The 24270-nt window shown below is 49.3% G+C and overlaps 1 protein-coding gene across 1 annotated transcript in view; it reads right to left on the bottom strand.

The window, feature by feature from the left end:
- Positions 1 to 317: 317 nt before the first annotated feature.
- The window catches only part of PFDN1 (prefoldin subunit 1), a 31560-nt gene continuing 7607 nt past the window's right edge, over positions 318 to 24270 (bottom strand). The window contains exons 3-4 of the mRNA XM_036392041.1: positions 16422 to 16506; positions 318 to 456 (exon numbers count right to left, since the gene is read on the bottom strand). Coding sequence (XP_036247934.1) covers positions 373 to 456; positions 16422 to 16506 — 169 coding nt within the window. The 3' untranslated portion in view covers positions 318 to 372. The remainder of the gene's footprint in view (positions 457 to 16421; positions 16507 to 24270) is intronic.

Raw genomic sequence — 24270 nt, 5'->3', positions numbered from 1 at the left:
GGACTGAAGCGGGACAGAGGGAATGGAGCTGGAATGAGGGACTGAAGCGGGACAGAGGGAATGACCCAGGGCACCAAGAATGACCTGGAGCAGTGGGAATGACCTCCTGGTCCCTGTCTGTGTCTGTGCCCATGCCTGTGTCCATGTCCATGCCTGTGTCCATGTCCATGCCTGTGCCAGCCCTGCCCACCTCCCTCTTCCCCCACCACCCCTCCCCAGCAGGACCTTCCCAATGCCCACATCCACAGGATGAGGCCCCTCAGCCCAACTCCTCCCAGCAGCCCCTTTCTCCATCACACCCCTGCAGGGAGAGCAGCCCAGAGACACGTGCTGTGTTTTATTGAGGTGGGTGGGGATCAGCCAGGGGTGCCACTACTGTGCCCTGCGGGCCATCAGCATCTCCCGGATATTGTCCTCTGCTTCCTTCACGCTCCGCTCCAGGTACGACTTCTTCTGCTGCAAGGCAGAAACCAGAGGTAAGTCAGGATCCCCTCAGCCCTGCCAGCACAAACCTGGGTACAGGGCCCAGAGCCACCCAGGCAGAGCTGTGGGTGCTGGATGGGGCACCCACCACATTGCAGATGTCCCATGTGGGGACAGCAGTTACTCACTCCCAGAGGCACAGGCACAGGGCAATGTTTACACAGACTGAATTTTGTTCCCCCCTGAAACCTCAGAGCTGCAAAAAGTGAGAGCCATGAACCTCAGCAAGGAAGGAAATCAAATCAGATCCTCTAACTCTTGGAGCCTAGAGAGAGACTGACATGCTAAGCTTCCTTATGGAGACACAGCAAAACCCTCTCCTTGGGCACAAAAGGTTCTTTTTCCCAGCTGGGCCATTTTCTAACCCTATATCCTCCTTTCTATCAGCAATTCCCTGGCATCATCACCAAGTACGTGTTTCCTTAATCATCTGTAATTAGGCTGGGCTTGGCAGGGAAGCAGCCCCAAGCCGTGCATCCCCTGATAGGAATTCAGTGTGCAGCGTTTTTCCTGCTGGTCTGGGTGCTCCTCTGTGGCTGGAAAAATCAGCACTTGGCTCTTTTGACTATTTTCTCTGGGTTTCCAAACAACAGACACAACAGTCTCCTCCAGTGTTGCTGTGAGCACAGGCTCCCGTGCTGCCCATGTAAAGCCCTGCCCTGGGCCATGCCAGCTCCCACTGAGCACTGGCAGGGTTGGCATTAAATTCCAGGAGTCCAGGCCTCCACCCAGAGCATCCTGCCAGAGGCTCTGCCAGTCTCCAGTGCCAGGAGCCCAGTACAGCAGCAGTGCCCCCAAAGCCCACCCAAGCTAAGGACAGGTGAAGGGCAAGAACTGCTGTGCTGCCCTGAGAGCCTCACCCTGAGCCCATGGGACTTGTAACACTGAAAATCCATTAGCCTGTGGAGCAGTCCTGCTGCCAGCACTGCCCCTCTGTCCCCCTGCTGTGGCACAGCTGCACACTCAGCTGGAATGGCCCTGCCATGAGCACATCTCTCCCAGCCCTGCTTCTAAAGGCTGAAGGGTTTGTATTGAAATCCTAAATGCTGCTCCTGACAACCAGGGCCAGGGTCATGGCCCAGGGCTCCTTGTCCCTCTCCCTGCTCCCAGGCACGTGGGGTCTCTTTTGCTTACAGGAACTGCTTTTGAGGAAACCACAGGGAGAGGAGCAGCCACAGGTTCCCACTGCCAGTGACTCAGTGACACAGAGCAGGACTCTGTCACCGCTGCGCTGTCCCCACGCTGCCGCACAGATGTCGAGGGATTTCCCGCATAGGGAACTGAGTCTGAGGGCAGCAAGAGGACACAGGCCCAAAAAACCCTTGTGGCTCAAAGCTTCACCTCGCTCTGCTGACCAGAGGAGGGTGGCAGCAGCAGAGCTGACTTCTAGGGGGACATTTTTTACTAAAGCTTTTTCTTAGCACCATTAAATTAGTGCATGAAATAGTCCTGCCCTCCTGCCCCTGTCTCCTGCTCCCACCAGGCAGGAGGAGACAGCTCCAGAGAGCATCTCCATAGACACACTGTCCAGCAGGACTGGGAGAGCCCAAGAGAACTTCAGATATCCCATCAGGAAGCCTTGCTGGTGCCCATGTGTGCCCCACTTCCATGGGGACAAGGGACCCTGACACAGCAGAGGAGCACCCACACAGCCCACACATGGACCCACACTGCACCCCTGACATGCTCTGCCCTCCCCATGGCAAAGGGTTTAAGGCATTTCTGCACTTAGGCAGCATCTGCAGTCCCAGGTAGGGCAGGATTCAGGGAATTTTTCTTTACCTCTCCTTGGTCACCTAACTTCCGAGGCACAAGAATCTGGGCTGGTCCCAGTACTTTTACTCCCTCCCAGAAGCAGTTTCCAGAGTCCCATCTCTGGGCTCCAGGAGCATCCTTTGAGCATTAAGGGGAGCCCTGCACCCACAGCCAGGGGCTGCAAATCCCTGAGCTGTCCTGCAGCCAGGCAGGAGCTGGGGCTGGCTCCCACTCCAGCCCACAGCCCGGATCACAGACGGGCGCCACACTTTCCGAGACACGTGGCAGAAGCGAGGTGTTTGTTCCCCAGGAAGGGGAACTGCAGCCTGGGCTCTGCTTCAGTCATCGCCAGAGCAGGGGCAGGAGGCTGCTGCAAACCCCTCCCCACTGCCATTACCGGGGTCTAGACAGGAAACTCCGTCTCTCCCAGGGAGCAGCGCCGAGCGAGCGGCTGACACACGCTCTGCCTACTCACCCAGAGCCCGAGACACAGAGCACAGCTCTGAAGTCATGCTGGAGGCTGTTCCGGTCCAGCCAGACCTGCCAGGCTGGTGGGATCTGTTCCCTGAACACCACCCTGCATCCCCAACCCCACCTCCAGCTTCCAGCTCACAGCTTGCATTTGCACCGCAGCCCGAGTTAACCCTATGTCCTCTGAGCCCTGGTTTGGGCCAGCCTGTGGCTGCTGTGCATCAGCTGATGCATTCCCCTGGGAAAATGGGTTTGCTGCTCCAGGAGATCATCCTCTGCTACCTGTGCCATGGCAAGTGCAGCCTCTGGGAATTCCCAGGGCAACGTCAAAACTGCGCTGCTGGTTTTGGTCCCTCGTGAAACCAAAGGTGGCTGCTGCTCTCTGAAGCCTCTGGTTTCACTCCTACAGCTGTAGCTCCAGTGCTCACCAGTCAGGAGCCCAGGGGGACATAGCAGCAGCCCAAGGGGACATGGCAGCAATCCAAGGGGACATGGCAGCAGCCCAAGGGGACATGGCAGCAATCCAAGGGGACATGGCAGCAGCCCAAGGGGACATGGCAGCAATCCAAGGGGACATGGCAGCAGTCCAAGGGGGCACAGCATCTCACTGGCCTGCCCCACTGTGAGCTGCTGACCCACAGCTCCTACTCACCACACCAGTGCCCTGAACTGCCCCCACCCTCCCCCAGCTCCTGTGGGCCCCTGGACAGGTAAGGTGGGTGCCCAAATCAGCCCCAGATGCCACTGCCTGAGCCACAGAGCTCCAAGGAAGAGCAGAGAAAGGAGAGAGGCTTTGAGAAGGCAGCAGGGGGAAGTTGCCACGTGACACTGAGCTCCCAGAAAAGCCCCAGCTTCCAGCTGACAGCAGGGCCAGGCTCCACAGGAGGCTGGGCAGTGCCCCTGGTGTGCTGCTCTCCCCCTGAAGTGTCACCAGGAGTGTGGCAAGGCAGTGACAAGGAAACCCGGAGGGCACGACAGGAAGCAGCAGCTGGTGTGTCAGCCAAGGGCTCCAACTGCAGCAAGGGGCTGGTTCCTCCTCCTGCTTCACAACTCCCACAGCCACTTGCTAGAAAATTATTCTCCAAAACTCTCTTGTGGGGTTTTACTGAAACTTATTTCAGAGGAACAGCCTCTGACCAACACTGGCAGGCCCTGGCAGCTCCCTGCTGCCAGAGAAAGGCCAGTGTGTTCCCATGACCCAGGCACAGCTCCCTCACACAGGGAGGGATGACCCAGGGCTGCAGGTCCCGTCAGCACTGGAGAATCTTCTCCCCCACAGAGCAAGGAAGGGGAGCTGGAGGCTGCACAGGACAGGGTGCGTGGGAATGGAGCAGGATCTGCAGCTACAGGACTCCAGGTGGACAGCACGCTTCCAAAACTGAGCCAGCTGACCTGATCCAGCCCAGGACATGCTCTTGCCTCCTCATTTCTTCCTGCCACAGGCCACCCACCAGTTCTCATCCACTCTCTCCTCTGTGGTGACAGCCCTCTGATCCCCCTTCTGCCCCACACAGAAAGGGCTCTGCCACCTGCACTGGGACACAAGACCAACACACAGCCACTGCCACAGCCCAGTGAGGTCTGGGCCACCTGCAGAACACTGACAGGGTGCAAACCCACAGAGGATGGCCTCAAAAGCCAGTGCAGCCAATGCCTCCCAGCCTGGTTTCCCAATTCCTTTAAGTTAATACCACTCCCAACAACAGTTCCTTCCCCAGGCAGGAAGGGCTGCAGCACTTGGGAACAAGACAAACCACAGCCCTGATGATCTGTCTCAAAACTAGACCCAAAGGAAGTGTTCTCACCTAAATCTGCTTTCTGGAAACAGAATTGCCATACTAATAGCTGTCTGGCACCAGGATGGAGAGCAAGAAGATCCCTCCTTGGGCAGCAGAGCCAATTCCACCAGCTGGGCCTCCCAGCACATCCTGGGGGCTCAGAAACTGGAGTTGGCACCTCTCCTGCCCCTGAGTATAGATGTGTCACCAACCTGGCCCATATTCTCCTCTGCCAGCTCTAGGAGCCTTTTCCACCTCCAAGGCTTCCTGCAGCCTTCCCAAAAAAGGTGTGCAGGGCAAAGGGTGTGTGTGGTTCAGTGCAGCTACATGGACTAAAAACACCATCTCCCACAGCTGGAGGTGCACCCAAAGTGGGACTGACCACTCAGGCAGCCCCATCCGACAGGCAATGCACATCCATCCATCCATGAACCCTGCCCAGGAGGAATGGTGGCTGTCCAGCTGACAGCTCCACAGGCAGAGCTGCAGGGCCTGGCAGGGAAGGCACCACCAGCCCCAGGAGGAGAAGGGAGGGCAGGGCACTGATATGCCATGGGCCTGGTGGGATGCAATGCCACTGCCAACACATTCCCAGACACCTGTGGGGGGCTGCAGGCGGTGGCTTTGGGGGTTCCATCAGCCCTGGCTGCCTCTGTGCTTGCTGGTGTAGGAAGTGCAGACTCCTGGAAGCACCGGCTTGGCTGGCCCCAGCCTGGGGCAGTGCAGCAGCACCACGAGCCAGCCCTCGCTGTGCACGCTCCTGACCAAGGTGTGCTGGCGTGCCCAGCTGTGCCCTGGCACAGGTGGCTGCAGCCAAACAACATCAGAGGACTCGCCCTGGCACCACCCCGTTCCTCAGCCCTCCCCTGCCCTTCACTCCCCATCGGAGCAGTGCCTGCTCCCTGACCAGCTCCGCGCTGTTTGCTTTTGGCAGCAGCTGTGGAAAGACTCGACCGAATGCAAATACAATTCCAGCTCACACCCCAAAGAAGAAAAGGAGCTGTGGTTAACAGAAGTGGCCCGTGGCCTTTTGACATGGCAGGAGTCACCTCCTGCTCCAGCCTCCACCTCCGCTCCCATTGCATCACGCAGCTGCTGCTGCTGCTGCTGGAGCGGCCCGAGCTCCTCAGGATGACGCACCCGGACCTGGCATTCCTGGCAGATTAAAGAGCCAGCATCCACAGATTCCAGAGCAAGAGAAAACTATTAATCAGCTTTTCTTGGATGGCCTTTTGATGATCAAAGCACTGCCTTCCCCCCAGCACTGTGATTCAGACGCCTCTGCCTTCAGGGAGAGCAGCTTGGCCGCTGCCAGCCCCGCGTGTGGCAGGGCCTTGGCTCCAGCCGGTGGCTCAGTGGAACAGGGGACAGCATTGTCACCCGCCCCAAGAGCCCAAACAGCCCTGTGCTCCCAGAGAGAACAGACACAGCAGCCCTGCCCATCCATGCTGCCATACCCTCCCCCTCACAGGTGAGTTTCCTGTGTCAAGTCATGGTTTATCACTCAACATCCACTTTTGCTCTTCAAATTCCACTCCTCTCACGTCACCTCTGCAAATGAAAGAAAGCTTCAACCTCTGACCTGCAAACACAGATTTGCTTAGGCCCAAACAAAAATGTTTCCATGGAAATTTTAGGATCTAGTATTGGAACATGCCTATTCATTTCAGCCTGTTCTTTTTTCCCCATTTTTGTTTTTTAAAGTGTTTTTCTGTGAGCTTGTTTTACACCCAACTTGTGAGGACAAAACAAGCTGGCAGGTCCCTTCCCAGAGAATATCTCCCTTCCCATGGCTCTCAGCATGCTTGGCTACCAGCCACCAGATTCTGGCATCCCACTCTCACACTCGGAAGGCTTCCGTTGAGGAACACTGCAGTCTTCAGGCATGATGCAGTGCCTCAAACAGGAGCCCTGAGACAACTCATCCTGTGACACCTCAGCAACCCTGTGGCTAGCCAAGAACTTCTGTATCCCCCAAAGTTAACCCAAACCATTTTTGGCATTGCCTGAGGCTCTGTGGGAAAGTGATCAGCAGATCCTGAGTTAGAGTTGGGAGCACATGGTTGACTGGAGAAGATCTTCCCTGGGAGGATGGCAAACTGTGCTGCCCATGCACTGGGCACCAGGCAGCACCAGCCTGAGCTGCCCTCACTCTTGGGGCCACCACTGCTGTTCAGGGCTTGGCAGTGCCCAAACTCCCTGTGGAGAGCAGCACTCCAAGCCCTGGCATGCACACCCTGGGGAAGGCAAACATTTTGGTCAGACTAAGCTCATGGAAGATGATGTGCTGAAGACACCGTGCTCTGTTTACAGGATTTCACTCTGAACCCCTGAACAGGAAGGAGGTGAACCTGCTGAACAGCACCCAGCTGCTCCTGCTCCAGGAGAAGCTGAAGTAGTGGACACCAGCAAGGGGGTGGGGTAGGGCTGCAGGCAGCCCTACGCCCTGATGGGTCCACCCAGCACTGGTCCTCACCCAGCTGAACACTGTGGCACATGTACACACTGGGAATTACTACTCTACAGCAACCACCAAATATTTAGATACACTTCAAGACTTTCCAAGCAGTTATTGCCTCAGGAAGTTGCCCAGAGTTTGCTCAAGAATGAATGGCCTGGAATAGGAAGGGAGCCCAGCTGGTTTCTGACGACAGCTGCTGACAGAAGCGTGATGCCATATACCAAAGAGGAGAAGTGATGATTCACACCCTGGTTTTCATCATCTCTTCCTTCCACAAGGTAAAGGGGACCCACAGAACTATCTGGGTTAGAGTGTAGAAGAGAAAACATCAAGCATACAACTACATTTGCCAACTCAAGAGAATCCTTACAAGCACCTGCCTAAAGAACTGCTGGTGCAAACCCACCATCATGGTGCACTGATCCTACTGCAGCACAACCAGCTGGGCTTCCCCCATCATTACTGAAGCACCTCGAGGAACATACTCTGAAAAAGCTAGGCTGGAAAGCCCCCACTAAGTTCCATTCTTCCCGCCTTCAAGAGAAGAAGGGGCAGAAAGCCAGGCTGCCTGCCAGCCTTTCTGCCCAACCCCAGCCTCGTGGCAGCAGCATTTCACACGGACCCACTGTCTGAGCCACAGGACAGCACTTTCAGCAGAGATGGAGACAGCTGCTCTTGGTGAGAGGGAAATGATGGATTATTCCAGTGAACTCCTGCACCCTAGCCTGATGTGAACTACTACAAAAGCAAGTCGATGAGAACCTTTCAGTAGGTGGCAGCAGAAATGTATTATCAACCCAAAGGATTCCTTTAGGGACACCCCCTCCTGGCACAATTCCCCATTCAGAGCAGTTTCCAGGAGTACACTGCTCCAGGCTGGATACTGCACCCTAACCAGGTTATGACAGCAGAGTCAGGTCAAACAGAGAACCTGGGGAGGGGAAACTCACTCAGATCCTGAAAACCCCCACGTTGTGTTTCGGCGGAAGCGTCCCTCACCAAACTGCCTCTTGCAAAACGTGGTAAGTTCCCCATCCCAGTGCCTCAGTTTCTGTGGTCCTGCAGAGCTGGTGTGGCTCATCAGGATCCCTCCTGGCAGTAGGACTTGTGCAAAACCATACCACACCTTTCAGCTCTTGCAGTCCTGGCCAAGCAAGGCCACTTTAAAAGCAAAATCATTTCCATCCATTTCAAAGACAAATCAGCAACAAGAAGTTGGTGTCAACTCCCACCTAGGCAGTATCACCCCCTCAGTTCAGACAGCCCCGAGCTCAGAGCAGCCACATGCCCACCACCATGGCATGAGGGACAGAGCAGGGGTGACCCAGCAGTGGGGACAGCAGGAAGCATGACGGTGAGGGCTGCCCTGCATACCTGGGAGCAAGGTGTGGCTTTGTACAGCTGACTCAGGGCTGGGTCAGGGCTCCAACAGGCAGGAACATGCTTTCCAAATAATCGTTTCCTGTTCTCCCCAGGCGAGATGAGGAGGAGATGGAAGCAGGCTGAAGGTTTATCAGGCACAGATAATCCCCCTCCCCAGAGCTGCTTGGCACAAAGGCAGCCAGGAGCCACTGCAGGGGCCTGGTGACTAAGGGAAGGACAGCAGTGCTGGGTTTGTGACTAATTATTACTCATGCAAGGAGGAATTTGGAGAGGGACCCACATTCAGCTCAGCTCGTTGCTTTGGATACTTCTGCAGCCATAAGCACAAAGGAGAGCTTTGACAATGAATCAGACCCTGCTCTAAAATGAAAGACTTATCAAGCAACTTGGTGTTAAAATGATTTCAGTGTAACCATAAAGGCAGCTTAATGCTAATCAGAGGAAACAAACCATGTTTTCAGGCTCAGATGAGTAAATGTAGGTTCCTGGATGGACAAAACCATTTAGACACAGCAGCAGAAGTGGGTTTTTACTAATGCATAGTGTGTTTCACTTTCCTCTGAATTACAAAGGAATGTGAGTGGACTGGCAGGAGTTGCTTGAAAAGTTTTCTCTGTTAGGTTGTTGGGGTTTTTTTTAATCAAGAGTAATCCCCCTCCCAAAAAAAACCATAACAATGTTCTGAGATGCCTTTATTTTGAAAGCCTGTCTATAAGTAGCCTAAAAGACTTAAAAGGAAGCAAACAACCCCCACATTAATTATCCTCTTGCTTTTAAAATCTACAATTATCCACCCAAAAATAAAGGTAGGAAGAGTGAAAGCAAAGTCATCAAATTCCAGTTCTTCCTTCATAAAGCCTTTGCCCTCTCAGCTTGTTTGTGTGCTTACTTTGCAGTCTGCAGTACAGGGAAGACTAGCAAAGAATTACTAATTAAACAACTGCTTGCAAAAATCTGGGAGTTTGAAAACTTGTGGCAGCGAATGATTACTCCAAATGAGAGATCCAGCCTTGCCACTGCATTCCCACACACATGTGATGATATAAATACACGTCATTGCACTCAAATCAGCATTACCCACAACCATTCTTCACAAAAATGTGGTGAGACATTAGTTTTTATAAGCCAGCCCAGGTCCAAGGTGGCAGATGACCCCTCCAGAGAGCTGGGAATCCCCTCTCCCCTTTGAAATGTGAGAATTTCTTTCCCTGTGCCTATAAGATTCCAACATCATGTTTTGCAACCAGTGACTTGTGCACTATTTAACACATGACAAGCTTCTTACACAATTTTCAAAGCAGAACATACTGTTATTTGATCTTTATCTAACAAATTTAACACAGGACTAAGAGCCAGCTTTTAAACAGATCCACCTCCTTCCCTGCAGATACTGAGGAACACTTGCTGCCTTTAAAATCTGCCAGGTGCTGGCTGCACACAGCTGATTTCCATCTGTCTGCAATGAAAGGTGACAGTCACACAACAGAGAAACACCCATGAAGTTCAGCTGTAAGAATACAATCCTTTTGCCACCCTCATTTTTGAGAAACAAGACAGACCTTGAGGCTTTAAACATTAAAAGCAAGTGAAGTGAATGATTCCTCACAGCTGTGAAGGCCTGTTCTCATGTAACCATCAGCAGAGTCAGTTTGGGGAACAGAAAGAATTAGAGAAGCATTAGCTATGCCCCAATTCCTCCAGATTTACCTTAAATTGTGTGGCCCCAGTCCAATGTCAGAGGGGCTCTCCACAAAGCAGGATTTTGTGTTGGTAGCATTAGCTCTGTGTCCATTACACTCTCAACCTCCTCAGTGTTTTGTCATTTTGAAGCTATTTTTCTCATTGCTCAGAGTATCTTTCATTTCAAAAATCAGGAATGAGAACCCAGATTCTCCTCCCTGTAAGACAGCCAGACCTATAGGGAAAAAAAGGAGCTTTGGCTACTCCCTTCTTCAAAACAAGGCTCTCATGGAGGGCAGAGCACTGGTAACAGCCCTGCCCATGCAGGCTGTGCTCTGCTCTCCCATGGGAGTGCCTGTGGATGCTCCACAGCTGACAGGCAGGCAGCTGGACCACCCATGTCCTCAAAAAGCAAACTAAGCCTGCAGCTTTGCAGCCTGAAACACAGGAGCAACCCTCAGTGAGGGCACAGCCTCAGACATGGGATGACACCAGCCAAGAGAGTCAAGATGAAACACATTTCCCGGGAATGTCACCAAGTCCAAATGTCTGTGTCCAGAAGGATCTGCCCAGACACCCAGAGCTGCCTCTGATACCCAAAGCCATGCAAGATGCTGGGTTTGGCCTGGCCTGGTCCCCACTGAGGGGCTCTGCAGCTCATCTTCACCCTAACATCCATCATTTGTAGAGATCCCATAGCTTCCTCCTAAAATGTCCACACAAGCCCAAATACTAATCCTACGCGGTAAACTCACTTCCAAACTCCACCTATCCCCACCTTAGGTGTCCTGCCTCCCTCTAGAGCAAGCAGAGGGACTGACCTTGCCTGTGCACACTCAGGGAAACAAGGGGCAACTTCAGTGACAACGTGTTTAAAATCCTGCTCCCGGTACGTGCGCTCATGCCAGCAATGGAATGAGGGAACAGCACCCTCATCCAAAGTAGAATCTGCTCCAGGCTAATGCACAGAGAGTTATTCTTGAGGCTTCCCCTCTCCAAAGCAAACAGGAGCATTCCTTATTTCCCCCTGGTTAGTTAAAAAGCCAACCACACATTCCTGGGCACTGGCCTACCCCAAGCAAACCATGTGATGAGAACTTCTGCGCCATAAAACGCTGGAAGAAATTGGTCTAACTTGGGAACAGCCTAACAATTGCTACCTTCTGATGAGCATTTTGTGGCCTGCAAAGAGCACCACAAATCTCAAGACCTGTTTTCACATCGTTAGAGCCACCCACAGAACTGGCCTCCATGCTGAGGGTTTCAGTAAAGAATGAAGGGGAGTTGGAGCACGTTGGAGGCTGGGACCACACCGAGCAGGTCCATCCCAGCCATACCTGCCCCAGGCTCCAGCGCTTCTCCCCAGCCACACCTCACCAAAATCTTTGTTCCCACAGGGGAAGAAAACATTGCTGTGGCAACTGTCAGAGCCGACTCATCACAGGGGGGGCACCGCCACTGCGCCTCAGGGCTGCAGCAAAGCCATTTCAAAGCTCCCAGGAAAAGCAGATTAGAGAAATGGAAGCTGCAGCACGAGCAGGACTGTGCTCAGGCAACACAGTCAGTGGTCACCTGAAGGCATTTCAGTGCAGTCACTGTGTAACTTCATCAGCTTTGCAAACATCACCTGAGGCTTTAAACACGGAGCACAGCAGTGTTTGAGAGCACAGTGTTCCTTCCTCCACCAGGAAGGAGAGCAAAGACATTTTCTGTGTGGGATAGGGAAATTGGACATGGTGTTTTAGGGCTCGCATGAAGGATTTCTGAATTAGAAATCAAGCCTTTAGGTACAGCTTTCTTGATTATATTTTCTACTCCAGGCAGGCAGAGAAGAAACCAACCAACCCTTTATCTCAGCAGCAGTAAACTTTCAGTCTCCCACAGGCGTGTGAAAGAATTGCCTGGGAAACAAGCACACAGCTATGTTGTGGTCAGAGTTTAAAACCAAAATCCAATTCCCCCAGAAAGCTGCAGGTTGCTTTTGCCCTTTTCCCAAAGGAGCTAAATTCAGTGGCACACAGCAGACGGAGCTGCCCAGCAGAGCCTCCCCCTTATTTGTTATTTTTAGCAATTTAGTCTGACAACGCCTGACAACTAAACAAGCTGAATATAGCAGGAGAGAAGGGGACTATCAGATATTATCAGAGAAAGCACACAGTGATAATCACTTTCTCCACCCCTAATGAAGAATCAATTTTCCATGTCTTTATAACATCATAGAGTTTGTTCTTTTTAAAATGCCACATTTAAAAACAGAATCCATCTAGTGCTACAATGGAAACGGATAACATTTCCTGAAACAAAGCATTGTTCCACCCCTCACATATCATGTTCCCTTAAAAACAAGGGAAGAAAAACATTACTTGGTTTTTCTCCTAATACTGCACAAACATTGCTGAGCTAAAAAGAGTCTGTGCTCATCCCTTTAGAATGCTTTCAAAATAGATTTAACACATACCCCTTGTACCGTGAAACACAACAAGAATTTGATAGTATCAGGACTGGAAAAATCCAATCCTGCTAAGCAGGACGTGTCCCATGCCAGCGTGTGAGGGAGCTGATGGCACCAATCTCTGGAGGTTTGGGTGAGCCCCGTTGGCACAGCCTGCCAGCAGGCACAGCTACTGTGCCAGCAAGCCTGGGCAGTGTGTTTGGATTCCAAAGGATTAGATACAAGTTGTGAAGTTCAGAAAGCCACACAGGTGCATATGGAGTTGGCAGGCTGAGAACACTGGGGCTGTTCAGCTTGGAGATGAGGACACATCACTGCACCTTCCAGGACCTGAAGGGCATACAGGGAAGCCAGAGAGATACTCTCCATCAGGAACTGGAGTGACAGGACAAGGAACAATGGGTTCAAACTGAAAGAGAGGAAATTTAGTGGGGAAACTAGAAAGAAATTCTTTACTAATTGAGGATGGAGAAGGCCTGGCACAGGAAGCCCAGAGAAGCTGTGGCTACTCCATACCTGCAGAGACCTGGGCCAATGGAAGGTGTCCCTGCCCATACTAGAGGGGTGGAGTGAGATGATCTTTAAAGCCATCCAAACCTTTCAACAAAAGCCATTCTATGATTTTATTTTTATATCTATATATAACTAACTAACACTTAGCTATATCCACATCCACACACAACTTTAACAAGCAGGGTAAAGCTACCTTTGGTTTTCTTCAGACAACTTCTGCAGAATAACTAACTGCATCATCCACACCCAGACCCCTTGGTGCTTTCAGAACACAGCTCCTCTCACCAAGTATAATGTGTGTCCCAGCCAAATTTTATTTTCCCAGCCCTTCACAAGGACAGGTCTGGCTGTCCTTGCTGCAAGGAAGCCCAAACCAGCAGCAAACCATCAGTTTTGTGATGCTGCCTGGAAAACCTGGAAAAATACAATGCACTGCTTTGACAGTAGAGAAACCCATGAGAGAGAAGCAAGGGAATGACTGCAATCATGTAGTGCAGTGGAGAGTGTCAGAGGGAGAAGAGAGACAAAACTCCTCACAGTTTTCAAAGTTCACTGGCAGCTGTGAATGCCAGCAAAACCAGCTCACACCTCTGAAGCAAATTAAAGACATATTTTCAGGAACAGGCAACTGGAGATCTCCTTGCTATGCAGCTGGATGGATTTCCAGAGCTCAGCAGTGAACCCAGCCCTCCTCTGCAAACTCCTCTGCAAACAGCACCAAGGTAGAGGGGGAGAGCATTTCTCAGATTCAGGAATGTATCAAAAAATACACATTTCACAGTAATGTCATCATAGCAAAGCACAATTGCCTCGAGCTCAGCTATGTGAGTAATGAGATCAGCCACACCATAGGGTAGTGGGGGATTACTCTGACCAGCCTGATTCAGCTGTGCCAAGTGAGAAATGTGAGTAAGTCACAAGGTAGTTAACAATGTAAAATATAAACCTAAGCTTTAAAACCCTTGCAGTTTTAATAATGAATGGAGAGATGTTTAACCTTTCTTGGTTTGATATTTATTTTACAACGATGTGGTGGAAGCACAAGGTCACAAAGTTTCACATTCTTTCCTGCTTTGGTCACAACTTGTTTTCAGGACAGCAAAATCCCCTGCTCCTGTGATAAGTGCTTTCTGAGTTGGACCCAGGTATTTCCCCTGAAATCTCAGTTTCCAGCAGTTGTCAGCCTAAGTGCTTGTCCTCTCTCATGGGGAATCCCAGGCCTAAGGAAAACCCTCTTCACAAAACTGCCACGGCCAGCTGGAAGGAGATCACTTAAAAGATGGACCTGAATGTTTACTTAACACAAACTTTTGAAAGTGTTAGCATTCTGAGCCCTACTACTCATGATTAAAAAGAAAAACCAACCCATGTGGCAACCACCTTTCCTCTCCACCTTTTGAGACAGACTCAGTTTTGAGACTATTGCTGGAAACTTCAACTCAATGACCATAACCAGAGATTCAGCAACGAAGCAGAAAAACACATTTGTGAAGCAGCAGTTCTGAGGCTTTGTGTAAGAACAGCAAGGTTATAATTTGTGGGAAAATCCACGCATTCTGCTGAACTCAGCGATCGGGAAGTTCAGGAGGTAAGATAATTCCCCACCAGGAACAGGAAGAACCCAGATGGCACAGCTGAAGGGCACAGTAGCCAAGAGACTGACCACAGCTGGCAGCAAGGGACCCCAGTTTAAAACAGGCTGCCAGCCACATTCCACCTGCTCCAACCAGAGGTGCTGCCAGCCACATTCCACCTGCTCCCACAAACCAGGGGTGCTGCCAGCCACATTCCACCTGCTCCCACAAACCCCAGGGGTGCTGCCAGCCACATTCCACCTGCTCCCAAACCCAGAGGTGCTGCCAGCCACATTCCACCTGCTCCCACAAACCCAGGGGTGCTGCTAGCCACATTCCACCTGCTCCCACAAACCAGGGGTGCTGCCAGCCACATTCCACCTGCTCCCACAAACCCAGGGGTGCTGCCAGCCACATTCCACCTGCTCCCAAACCCAGAGGTGCTGCCAGCCACATTCCACCTGCTCCACAAACCCAGAGGTGCTGCCACCACTTCCACCTGCTCCCAAACCCAGGGGTGCTGCTGTGAAGTCCTCCAGCCCCAGCTGCAGGGCTGTCTTTGCACAAAGCCACTGGCATCTGGGATGGCTCCAAAGGAGCAAGGATACAACTGCTTTTACCACATAACCAGAAAAATGACTGTGCCTTGCCTGCACACCCCCTTAGACACACAGCCTGTCCACAGAGCACTTGTCTGGCCTGTGCAGAAAGAGTTCTCATGGGCAGAAACATAAATCCCCTTAGAGTCTGGCACAGGCAACACAACATCTGGGGATGGGCTTGCTCCATAGCTTCTCAGGCAGGCTGAGTTTTAAAAAGGGATTAAAAAAATACAGACTCAACTTCTGCTTTAGTGTAAGTAGGAGACAACAGAGACAGAACTGCACAGGTCTGAGTGGGTTTGAACACAGACTTCCTATTCCTGCTTGTCCCAACTTACTTGGTCTCCACTCCACTTTCTCCAAAACAATAACAGATGGGAAAAGCAGCTTGGCACAAACTTGGTCTTTGCTTTCTCTGTCATTCTCCAAAGACCAAGAAACAGGGGTTTGTATTAGTGATATTTGAGGAGAATTATAAAAAACCACACACTAACAGCCTTGGAAAAGTACATTTTGCACTTCTTCTCAGAAGAGCTGTAAGCTGCAGACGCAGCCACGAGAAGATAGTCCAGATTCAGCAGATAGCCTGGTTGAACACTGCAACTTGCGCAGCCACTGCTTTTTATTTCCTAGATATCCTTCTGTGCCTTGAATACTCCAACCAGATAAACACAAGAACACAGAAGTGCTCTGACCACACTGTCAAAACAAAGTCCCATCTCCTCACAGATCTGCTCTTCAACAGCAGCCCCAAGCAGATGCTTAAGGGCAGAGAGTAAGGACAGGGCAGGGTATATGGTACTTCCTCCTCATACTTTCCCACCCTCCAGACATTTTTAGCTCAGGGACTTCCTGAGCAGGATGCCATTTCTACATATTTGGTAATTCTCAATGGATTTCTCTTCCATGAATTTGTGCAATTGTTCTGAGCCAGTGTAACCTCTAAATACCCACAGCACTGGCGAAATTTTACATCACTTATCTGCTGCAAATAACCACACAAACATCCTTTGGCTTGTTTTAGACCTTGCTCTTACTAATCTCATTTGAATGCCTCGCTCCCAATTTTCATACCAGGGCACAGAGGCAACAATCAATCCCTACTGGTTTGTAGATCTAGGAAAGGAACCAAGTGCCTTGAGTTACTTGTAACAATTCTCTGTTACAATCCTTCAGCACCAAAAGTACCAGGTAAAAACAAGAGATGTAGCAAAGAGTATCTGTAGACCTTTAATGTTTTTCTTTCATCATCACTTGCCAAAAACTTACCTCTAACTCCTTAATTTTCTCTTCAGCTATTCTCTGTTTTTCTAAGAGCTGATTGTGAATCACTCCTTTAGGCTGAAGAATAAACCTACAAGTGAAAAAGAAGGGACAGAAAAAGTTGGGTGCTTTTCACATCAGTGTTCACCAGCTGTGCACCAAGTCAAACTAGAGCCACCCCTGCTAAGTGCTCATCCTCCCTCCCATGTTCTGGACAGAGATAGCAGAAATTGCTCTGACAGCTCCCAGAGCCCCCCAGGCTGGCCCCAAAGGCTCACCAGCCTCACCCATGCTCTGGGAGGATGAACATGGACACACAGAGATCTCCCTCTATCATTCAGTGTCCCTGAATGATCTGGAAGCAGTTCTGGCACACAGCCAGCAAGGGGAGTCTGTCAGCACCTTCCCTTCACAGGGATTGAAATCAGTTATGGCACACAGTCAAGGAAGACTCTTGACAGGTAAGAGCTGTTTATTAAGGGTTTTGTGCTCACAAGGTAAACAAAACCACACAATAAAACCAAAGTTTTCCACAGGGAAAGGCTGAGGGAGTTGGGGTTGTACAACCTGGAGAAGAGCAGGCTCCAGGGAGACCTTACTGCAGCTTTTCAATGTATAAAAGGGGCTGACATGAAAGACAGAGAGAAGCCAGGGTCTGTCATGCCAGGCAATGGTTTTAAACTGCAACAGGCCAGGTTAGATTGGACATTGAGGAGAAATGTTTTAGACTGAGGATGGTGAGGTGCTGGCACAGGCTGCACAGAGAAGCTGTGGCTGCCTCATCCCTGGAAGTGTCCAAGGTCCGGTTGGACACAGTTTGGAGCAGCCTGGGATAGTGGAAGGGCAGGCAGGGGGTGGGACTGGATGGTCTGTGAAGAACCTTTCCAAGCCACCCTGCTGTGATTTGACAAAGCAGAGACAGTGCTTCCAGCAGACCCCACTTCTTAAGCCTTGACTTTAATCCAACTCCTCACTGATCTCCACCTATCTACACTTTCACCAACCAAAGGGTTTTTTCTGTGAGGTGGGAAGTGGCTGCTTTTAACTGAAGTTGTGGCCATTGGTTTCCACTTGCTCTGTTTTCAATTGCCAAAGGGATTTGAAAGATGCATCCATAACATCTGAGTCCTGCTTGCCAACAAGCAGAAAGGTGCCTCAGAGAAGCCTCTGGAGGAGCACCAAACATCCAAAGCAGCTCTCCAGCACGTGGCACTGGCATCCCACAAAGAGGTAAAGGACAACTAAGTTGAAACAAATTTTAGGAACCTTCATGGTTGGTTTTCATCCTTCCAGACATAAAGAATGTAAAAGCTGCAGATTCACCCCCTTCCCTACTTAGAAAGTCCCCCAGGGGATTTAGAAGGAGCCTCCATGGGTCATACCAACGAGGTCAAGGTCTCCTCTAGCACCAACTAGGGTCAATGTCTTCCTGCCAGGTGACAGCAGCTCACGCTCCAACAGTTAAAATGAGCAGCTTTAGACAGGGCAGAATCAGAGTGCATTCCCCGTCTGCTACAGAAAAACCTGAAATCAGTTTGCAGAGTCATCTCCCACGACAAATTACATTATTAAAGTGTTTGCTCAGTGCCTGGTAAACACAAACACGGATCTGCCACTTGGCTGGAAACCCAGGGCCCTTTGCATCAGTAACCCAGCCAAAAGGAAAAGTACCTGCCACACGCATTCCTGAAACGCATGGGAGGAAAACCGTGGATAATTATAATAGGTTTCCAATTAAAACTCTCTTTGGGGTTGCTATTAACTGAACACAGAAGTGCCTCCTCCTCCTCCCACTTCTTTCCCTGTTCTGCTTCACCTCCTCTTCTCCACAGGAACTTCCACTACATCTTTTGTTTTGCAATTTTCTCAAACCTCTCTAATTTTTTCCCCAGTCTTGGCTCATGCTTATTGCTGGCACCATCTTTGCTCTCTGTCTGCTCCTGTTCTTACCAACACAGCTCACTCAGACTCTCTTTGTCCCCTCAATCCACCCTTCCCAATGGGAGGTGTCCCCACCATTCACCTGCACACAGTGTGATGGTTTGGGGTGCTGGGATACAGCAGACTGCTGAAATAACAACACAGGTGATTGGTGAAAATCACCAGTGTTCAAGGTGGTTCAAGACCACCCTTCTAGGAAAGAAGTTATTTTCATTGCTGTTAGATACAGAGCCTGGATCCAGCCAGAGAAAAGGTACTTTTCAGGACCACCAGCAAACACATCATTCTGATGCTGTTACCTCAGGCATACGATACCAGAACAAAAAACATCTGCCTTCACACACACCCCCTGTAAACTCAAATTTTGCCTTGTTTCTGCAGTAGCTGCCATTAGTGAATACCAAAGCTGCAAGATGCCTTCTGTACACAAAGCCCTGAGTCCCTTCCCACGTCACTGCTTCCCTGAGCCTGCCTGGGTATGTGAACGTTTCCTGAATTATTTCCTTTTTTTGTGGAGGCAGCAAAGAAGAATACAATCCCTTCTCATTTGCTTCCCCAAATTGTACAGGAAGATTGATCATTTTGGTTTCCCTGACGTCCCTGGTCTAAAAAACAAAGTTCAAAAGCAACACAGCTTGAGCAATTTTCCCCATGCTGCAGCTGGGAATGTCCCTGCTGGGTGACAGGCACTGGGCGATCCCGGCTGGCTCACAACTGCTGCAGGCACCAAAACCTCCAACAAACAACTGCCTGACTTCACTTTTATTCTGCAAATGTCAACAGCAGTCATCGGGGAAAATATCCTCCTTCCCACCCTCCTGCAATGCTCTGGCAGACATGCGACAGCAAATTAAAACTGGATGGCTGAAATTAGCACTGACGAGACTTCTGCAGGCAGCTGGGCACAAACACAACCACCCTGATTTTGCCTGCTATAAAACAGTGGGATGGAACCTGGGTCTGTTCACACACTTGCTCAGAAGCAGGTCAGATGTCCCTGAGCTGGGCAGCAGCATCCTGCAGGTCTTCACCAGTGCTGCTTAAAGCCACCCAGTTGAGTTCCCTGATGCAGGACCATGGAGCCCTCAGCCTCCAGAGCACAGGTGTCACCCTGGAAGACGCCAAAGGCCAGGCCTCTGAAAGCTGAACTGTAAATCCACATCCACAGTTAACTGTTCAAATCTGTGGCTTCACTTTCCAACACAAGCAGGACTCAAAAATGCATCAGTTTTTTAGAGTCTAGTTTGGGATACACACATTATGGAGATCTCAGCCAAAGTTTTTACCTAAGGAAATAATGTGGTTTAGGGCAGCAATTGGAAAAAGCAGAAGTTTGTTCTGCTCATTAGGTAAGAAGTGCTGCAGGGCACTTGTAATAAACCAGAATTTAAATTTAATCTAAATTTCATTTTTCCAATTACCCTAAGTAATACATCAACTGGGTGATTTTTAGGTTTTTCCCTCACCAAGCTGGAGAAACGGGGCAGTGCCATTCTGCTGCCTGGTTTCAGTTAGATGTAGTTATTTTATGTACAGATTTCCAAGCTCATCAAAGAAGCACGGTTCATTCTGACAACTTAATTCTTCCCTGAGTGAGTTTGTGACCAATCCTTTCAAATACATGAAGTTAATTCTGTGCCTGGAGGTTCAGCACCAGCTGAGAGCTGGCCCCATATGAGAGTCACTGAGCTGAGGAGCCCCTTCTGCTCAGTGGTGCAGAGCCCAGCAGGTGACACAGCTAATACTGACCCAAGAGCTGCTTCCACAGCTCTGCTGGAGTTCATGGGAGGCTCCAAGCCCCCAGAGTTTGTGTGTTGGACTGGGATGGAGTTTAAGCACTGCTAATCCACAGAAGACAAGCAGCAAACCAAGTCTTCCCCCAGATATGAGAGTTTGTCTGTATCCTCCTGCTCTCAGTGAAGCGTCACAGCACACACTCACAGACCTGTCAAACACGACACCCACACTATCAACCATGAAACAGTGATTCAGCACCACAGGGGCAATGACAAAGCTTAGTAACAATCACCTCTTCACACGGGAGCTTTTTCACTGTTGCTAAATTAACACAAAAAATATCTGGGTCAGAATGGACAAGTTGACCCCATCTCACCTGGCCACCCATTTCAAAGAGAATGACCCTTAAAAATAGAACAGGACTTGCTAATAATTTTTCCAGTGTCCATAGATTATGGTAAAAACTCAAAACAAGCCAAAGAAAATTAGAAATGAAAGTTGCAGAGGAGGGGGGTCCCTGAGGACAGCAGTGCTCAGCCAGACCTGGGCTGCCAACAAGAACAGCTCCATGGAGCAGAGCCAAGTGGATGCCAACCGACTGCACCTACAGGCTTGGCCTCCCAGGGACTGCTGGTTCTCAAGTGCAATATGGGAACAGAAATAGAGCACAAGTGAACTGAAAGAGAAACCTCACTCTAAATATTCCCACTTGTTTCTATTTTCCTCCCCTTGCTAGCTCCATACCAGGAATTTTGTTTCCCTAAGGCAGAGAAAGTGGTTTATATACACTCTCTGAGGCTCACTGCTGGTTTCTTTCTGAAGGGATCTCTTACCCCTTCACAATTCTAATTTTCTATTATAATTTTCATTCAATCAGTGTTTATATTGCACTCCCTGATGCTCTGGCCCAGAAGTCCTTCAGCCTCTTGTCAGGTCAGCAGTGCTGCCCACTTCATCATCTGTCTGCTCCTTTGTGTCACACATACACACCCACAAAGTGATGATGGTCCAGTGTAAGTAATTCCATAACTCAGCCTGTTTGCACCAAAATGTGCTGTTTACTTGACTTTGAGACATAATATTGGATTCTGACAGATTTGCCTCTTAATGAATGAGGTTATGGAGATGTTTGTTCAGCACATGCCACTCTTCATTATGACATACAAGTCATTAAAGTTATTAAAGGTGGAGTCACAGTGATGCTCATAGTTCAGGTTTTCCATGAAGAATCCCTACTTTCAATTACTTGCAACTGCAACAAACTTCAGCCTTTACAGCTGGAGCTTTCAGTGGCAGGCAGCTGGGCATGAGCAGCCTCTCCTCTGCCCTTGGAGTCAGGAAATGTGGTCCCAGTGTTTCTCCTGCCTGCCTTGCCTGGGCAAGAGGCTGTTTGTGTTCAAGTATTCAAACCAGGAGGGAAGGAGCCCCACAGCAGGCCACAGGACCCCCACACAAACAGTCTGCAAAGAAGCTCTTCCCACCTGGCTCCATGTAGATCCCTGCAAGAATCAGGGTAGCAGGGGAAGCCTCAGCTTTTCCCCTGCCAAGATGGGTACACAGCTCTCTGCCTAATTCCAGACAGAGACAATTTTACAGGTACATATGTCCAGTGTTATTTTGCCAGAGTAATGATGAATGGCACATCTGTAAGTCCATTCACCTGGCTCCCAGCTCACACAAAGAGCCACTGTAACTTCAGCTACATGGTTCTCATTCCACTTGGGAAACTCTCTACAAAAACTGAAAAGAAAACAAACAACTTGGTGCAAAGCCCTAACATTATTTTAACATGTTTACTGTAGTTCTAAACAACCTAACATGTTGTGGTATATCACAGCAGTGTTTACATGGAATGTCCTGCCCCTTGAAACCAAGTGCTTGCATTAGACCACTCTGTGAGAAAAGTTTGGCTAAGCCCAGTGATGCATTTATCTATTTAAAGACGCTTTTTAATTCTGAACTTGCACTGCTGCTCAAGCTTTGGGCAGACTCAGCAGGGGATTACTGCATTTTAAGTACTGTTCAAAGCCAATGGAAGAAAGGCTTCCAAGGAGCTGATCCCAAGCAATCTAGCTTGATTGAACCAAAACCAGCTGTGCAGAACTGCCAGCACCCAGTAGTCCTCTTCTACTCTCTCAGGATTTGCTGGTGCTTCTGTAAATGATTCTCTATGCAGTTCATACCAGGCACAGTTTATACCCCTCCAAATTCCAGTTTTAGTCACCATAGATGAATTAACCAGTTCCAAACAAGACAAGCAAGCAATATTAAAAAAAAAAAAAAAAGAAAAATCATCACTAATTATAGCTTGTGCTGCCACCCTTCATGTCTAAAGGTTTCACATTTTTTCAGCCTGATTTTGAATCTCCCATCAACAGATCATATGCCTTAACTAGAGCTGGTTCAGAACAGATGGAGTTTGAACAGATGAGTTGAAGCTTTTCCTATGTTTGCATTTATTTTAGTGGTCAGTCGTCTCACTGGGTCACCTCGATATAGCTGACCCTAACTATTCCCCCCGCATACCTTAAAGCAAAACAAATCCCGCAGCTTATGTCGGGAGGATTATACATGAATGCATTCCAAGGAGCAGCAGTTTATAGCTCACATGACATTTGACTGCTGCCCTCAGAGAGGTGGATGAGCACCAGGAGCTCTTTGGGCAGGAGACATCCCCAGTGGGCAGCACAACCTGTGCAGAGCCAGCCTGACACACCGGAGCACGCAGAGCCCGGGATTAGCGGCGCTGGACATCGGCCAAACCTCGTCTTATGTAGGCCCCAACAAGGGTAACTTTTACTCAGATGAACGTTTGTAAGCCATAAACCTATTTACTCTAAGGAGCTAAAGGATTTGAACAAAGAATTCCACGCTCTTGGCTTCCCCAAAGCTCAGCAGGGCTGGCCTGACGCGCCCAGCCCCACGGAGGGGCTTGGGCTGCACTTCAGGCCATGTTTACATTGAGCTTTCACTTTTTTGGGGGGCATCTCTCAATAGCTCCAGCATATTACATTACCTCAAGCCAAGATAGTAACACAGCTTGCAAACAGCAGTTTCTGCATTGCCAGACACTTAACTAGATGGTAGATTTATACCATTGTTCATGTTGGGTTCTTTAAAAAAAGACATCAGGAATATACCTCTAAGTGTGTATTAAATATAGCACAAGGCCAAAAAAAAGAAAATAGTACTGTGGTCTGCTTTTAATGAACATCATAAATTCTTTTTCAAGGCTCAATTGACATAAATGGAATTTTAAAAATATTCCTCTCTATCATACAGGAATTCATAACATTTGAGATTAAATCCATGTGGGAAATCAGTGCAAGAACAACAGCAGTTCATGCAATTGAAATCTCCTTGAGTGGTTCTGCCTTACTATATTCCTGATTTAGTGGTTTTGTCTTCTAATTTTGTTTTCATATAATTTGTTAGTATGTAGCACTGATGAGCTGTGGTTTATTTAAGCCAAGGGAACTCAGATGACTACAACATGCCAACCACACATGCACCTCAAATAGATCTTTTGCAGTCTGGATTGTACCAGAAGCAGAAAGAAACAGAAAACAGAAAAATTTTTCCAATAATAGGAAGTTAAGATCCATTTCTAAAATCTGCTCTATTTTCAAGGATTCTCCAAAAATTCCTATGGAAGAATGCTTAACAACAACAACAACAAAAAAATTAAAACTACAACACCACATGGATATGCACCAAGGAAAACATAAACAAGCAAATGCTGGTGTGAGCACCCTGGTAAATAATCCTAAGGACATTTCTATTTTCATTTTTTTCTTATTGATAAATATTCTGTGATCAAAAAGGTGAACTTTGCAGTAGCAAATTAAGTGACATGAAGATACTGCTATACTCTGACAGACAAACTTATGCCCTTCCCAGCAGCAGACCCTCCCTAAGAACCTGTACAGGGAAACTGGCAAAATCAGGATCCATCTTTTTTGAAAAGCAAATCCATCCCCAGTTGCAAGAGGGGAGAAGAAAAAAGAGAAAAAAGATTTCTGCCTTGTCTGGGAGGAAACCTTTGAAATGCAAAGTGAGGAGGAAGACCCAGCTTGTGGGTAAATAGCACAGTCTTGGCTTCTGCACATCCCAAATGCTGCCACAACAAAGCATCAAAGCACTACAGAAAACTTCACAGCAGTGGACACAAAGATAA

Source organism: Molothrus ater, chromosome 15, assembly GCF_012460135.2.
Source record: "Molothrus ater isolate BHLD 08-10-18 breed brown headed cowbird chromosome 15, BPBGC_Mater_1.1, whole genome shotgun sequence".
Taxonomy (NCBI): domain Eukaryota; kingdom Metazoa; phylum Chordata; class Aves; order Passeriformes; family Icteridae; genus Molothrus; species Molothrus ater.
This window is presented reverse-complemented; position numbering and strand designations above follow the sequence as displayed.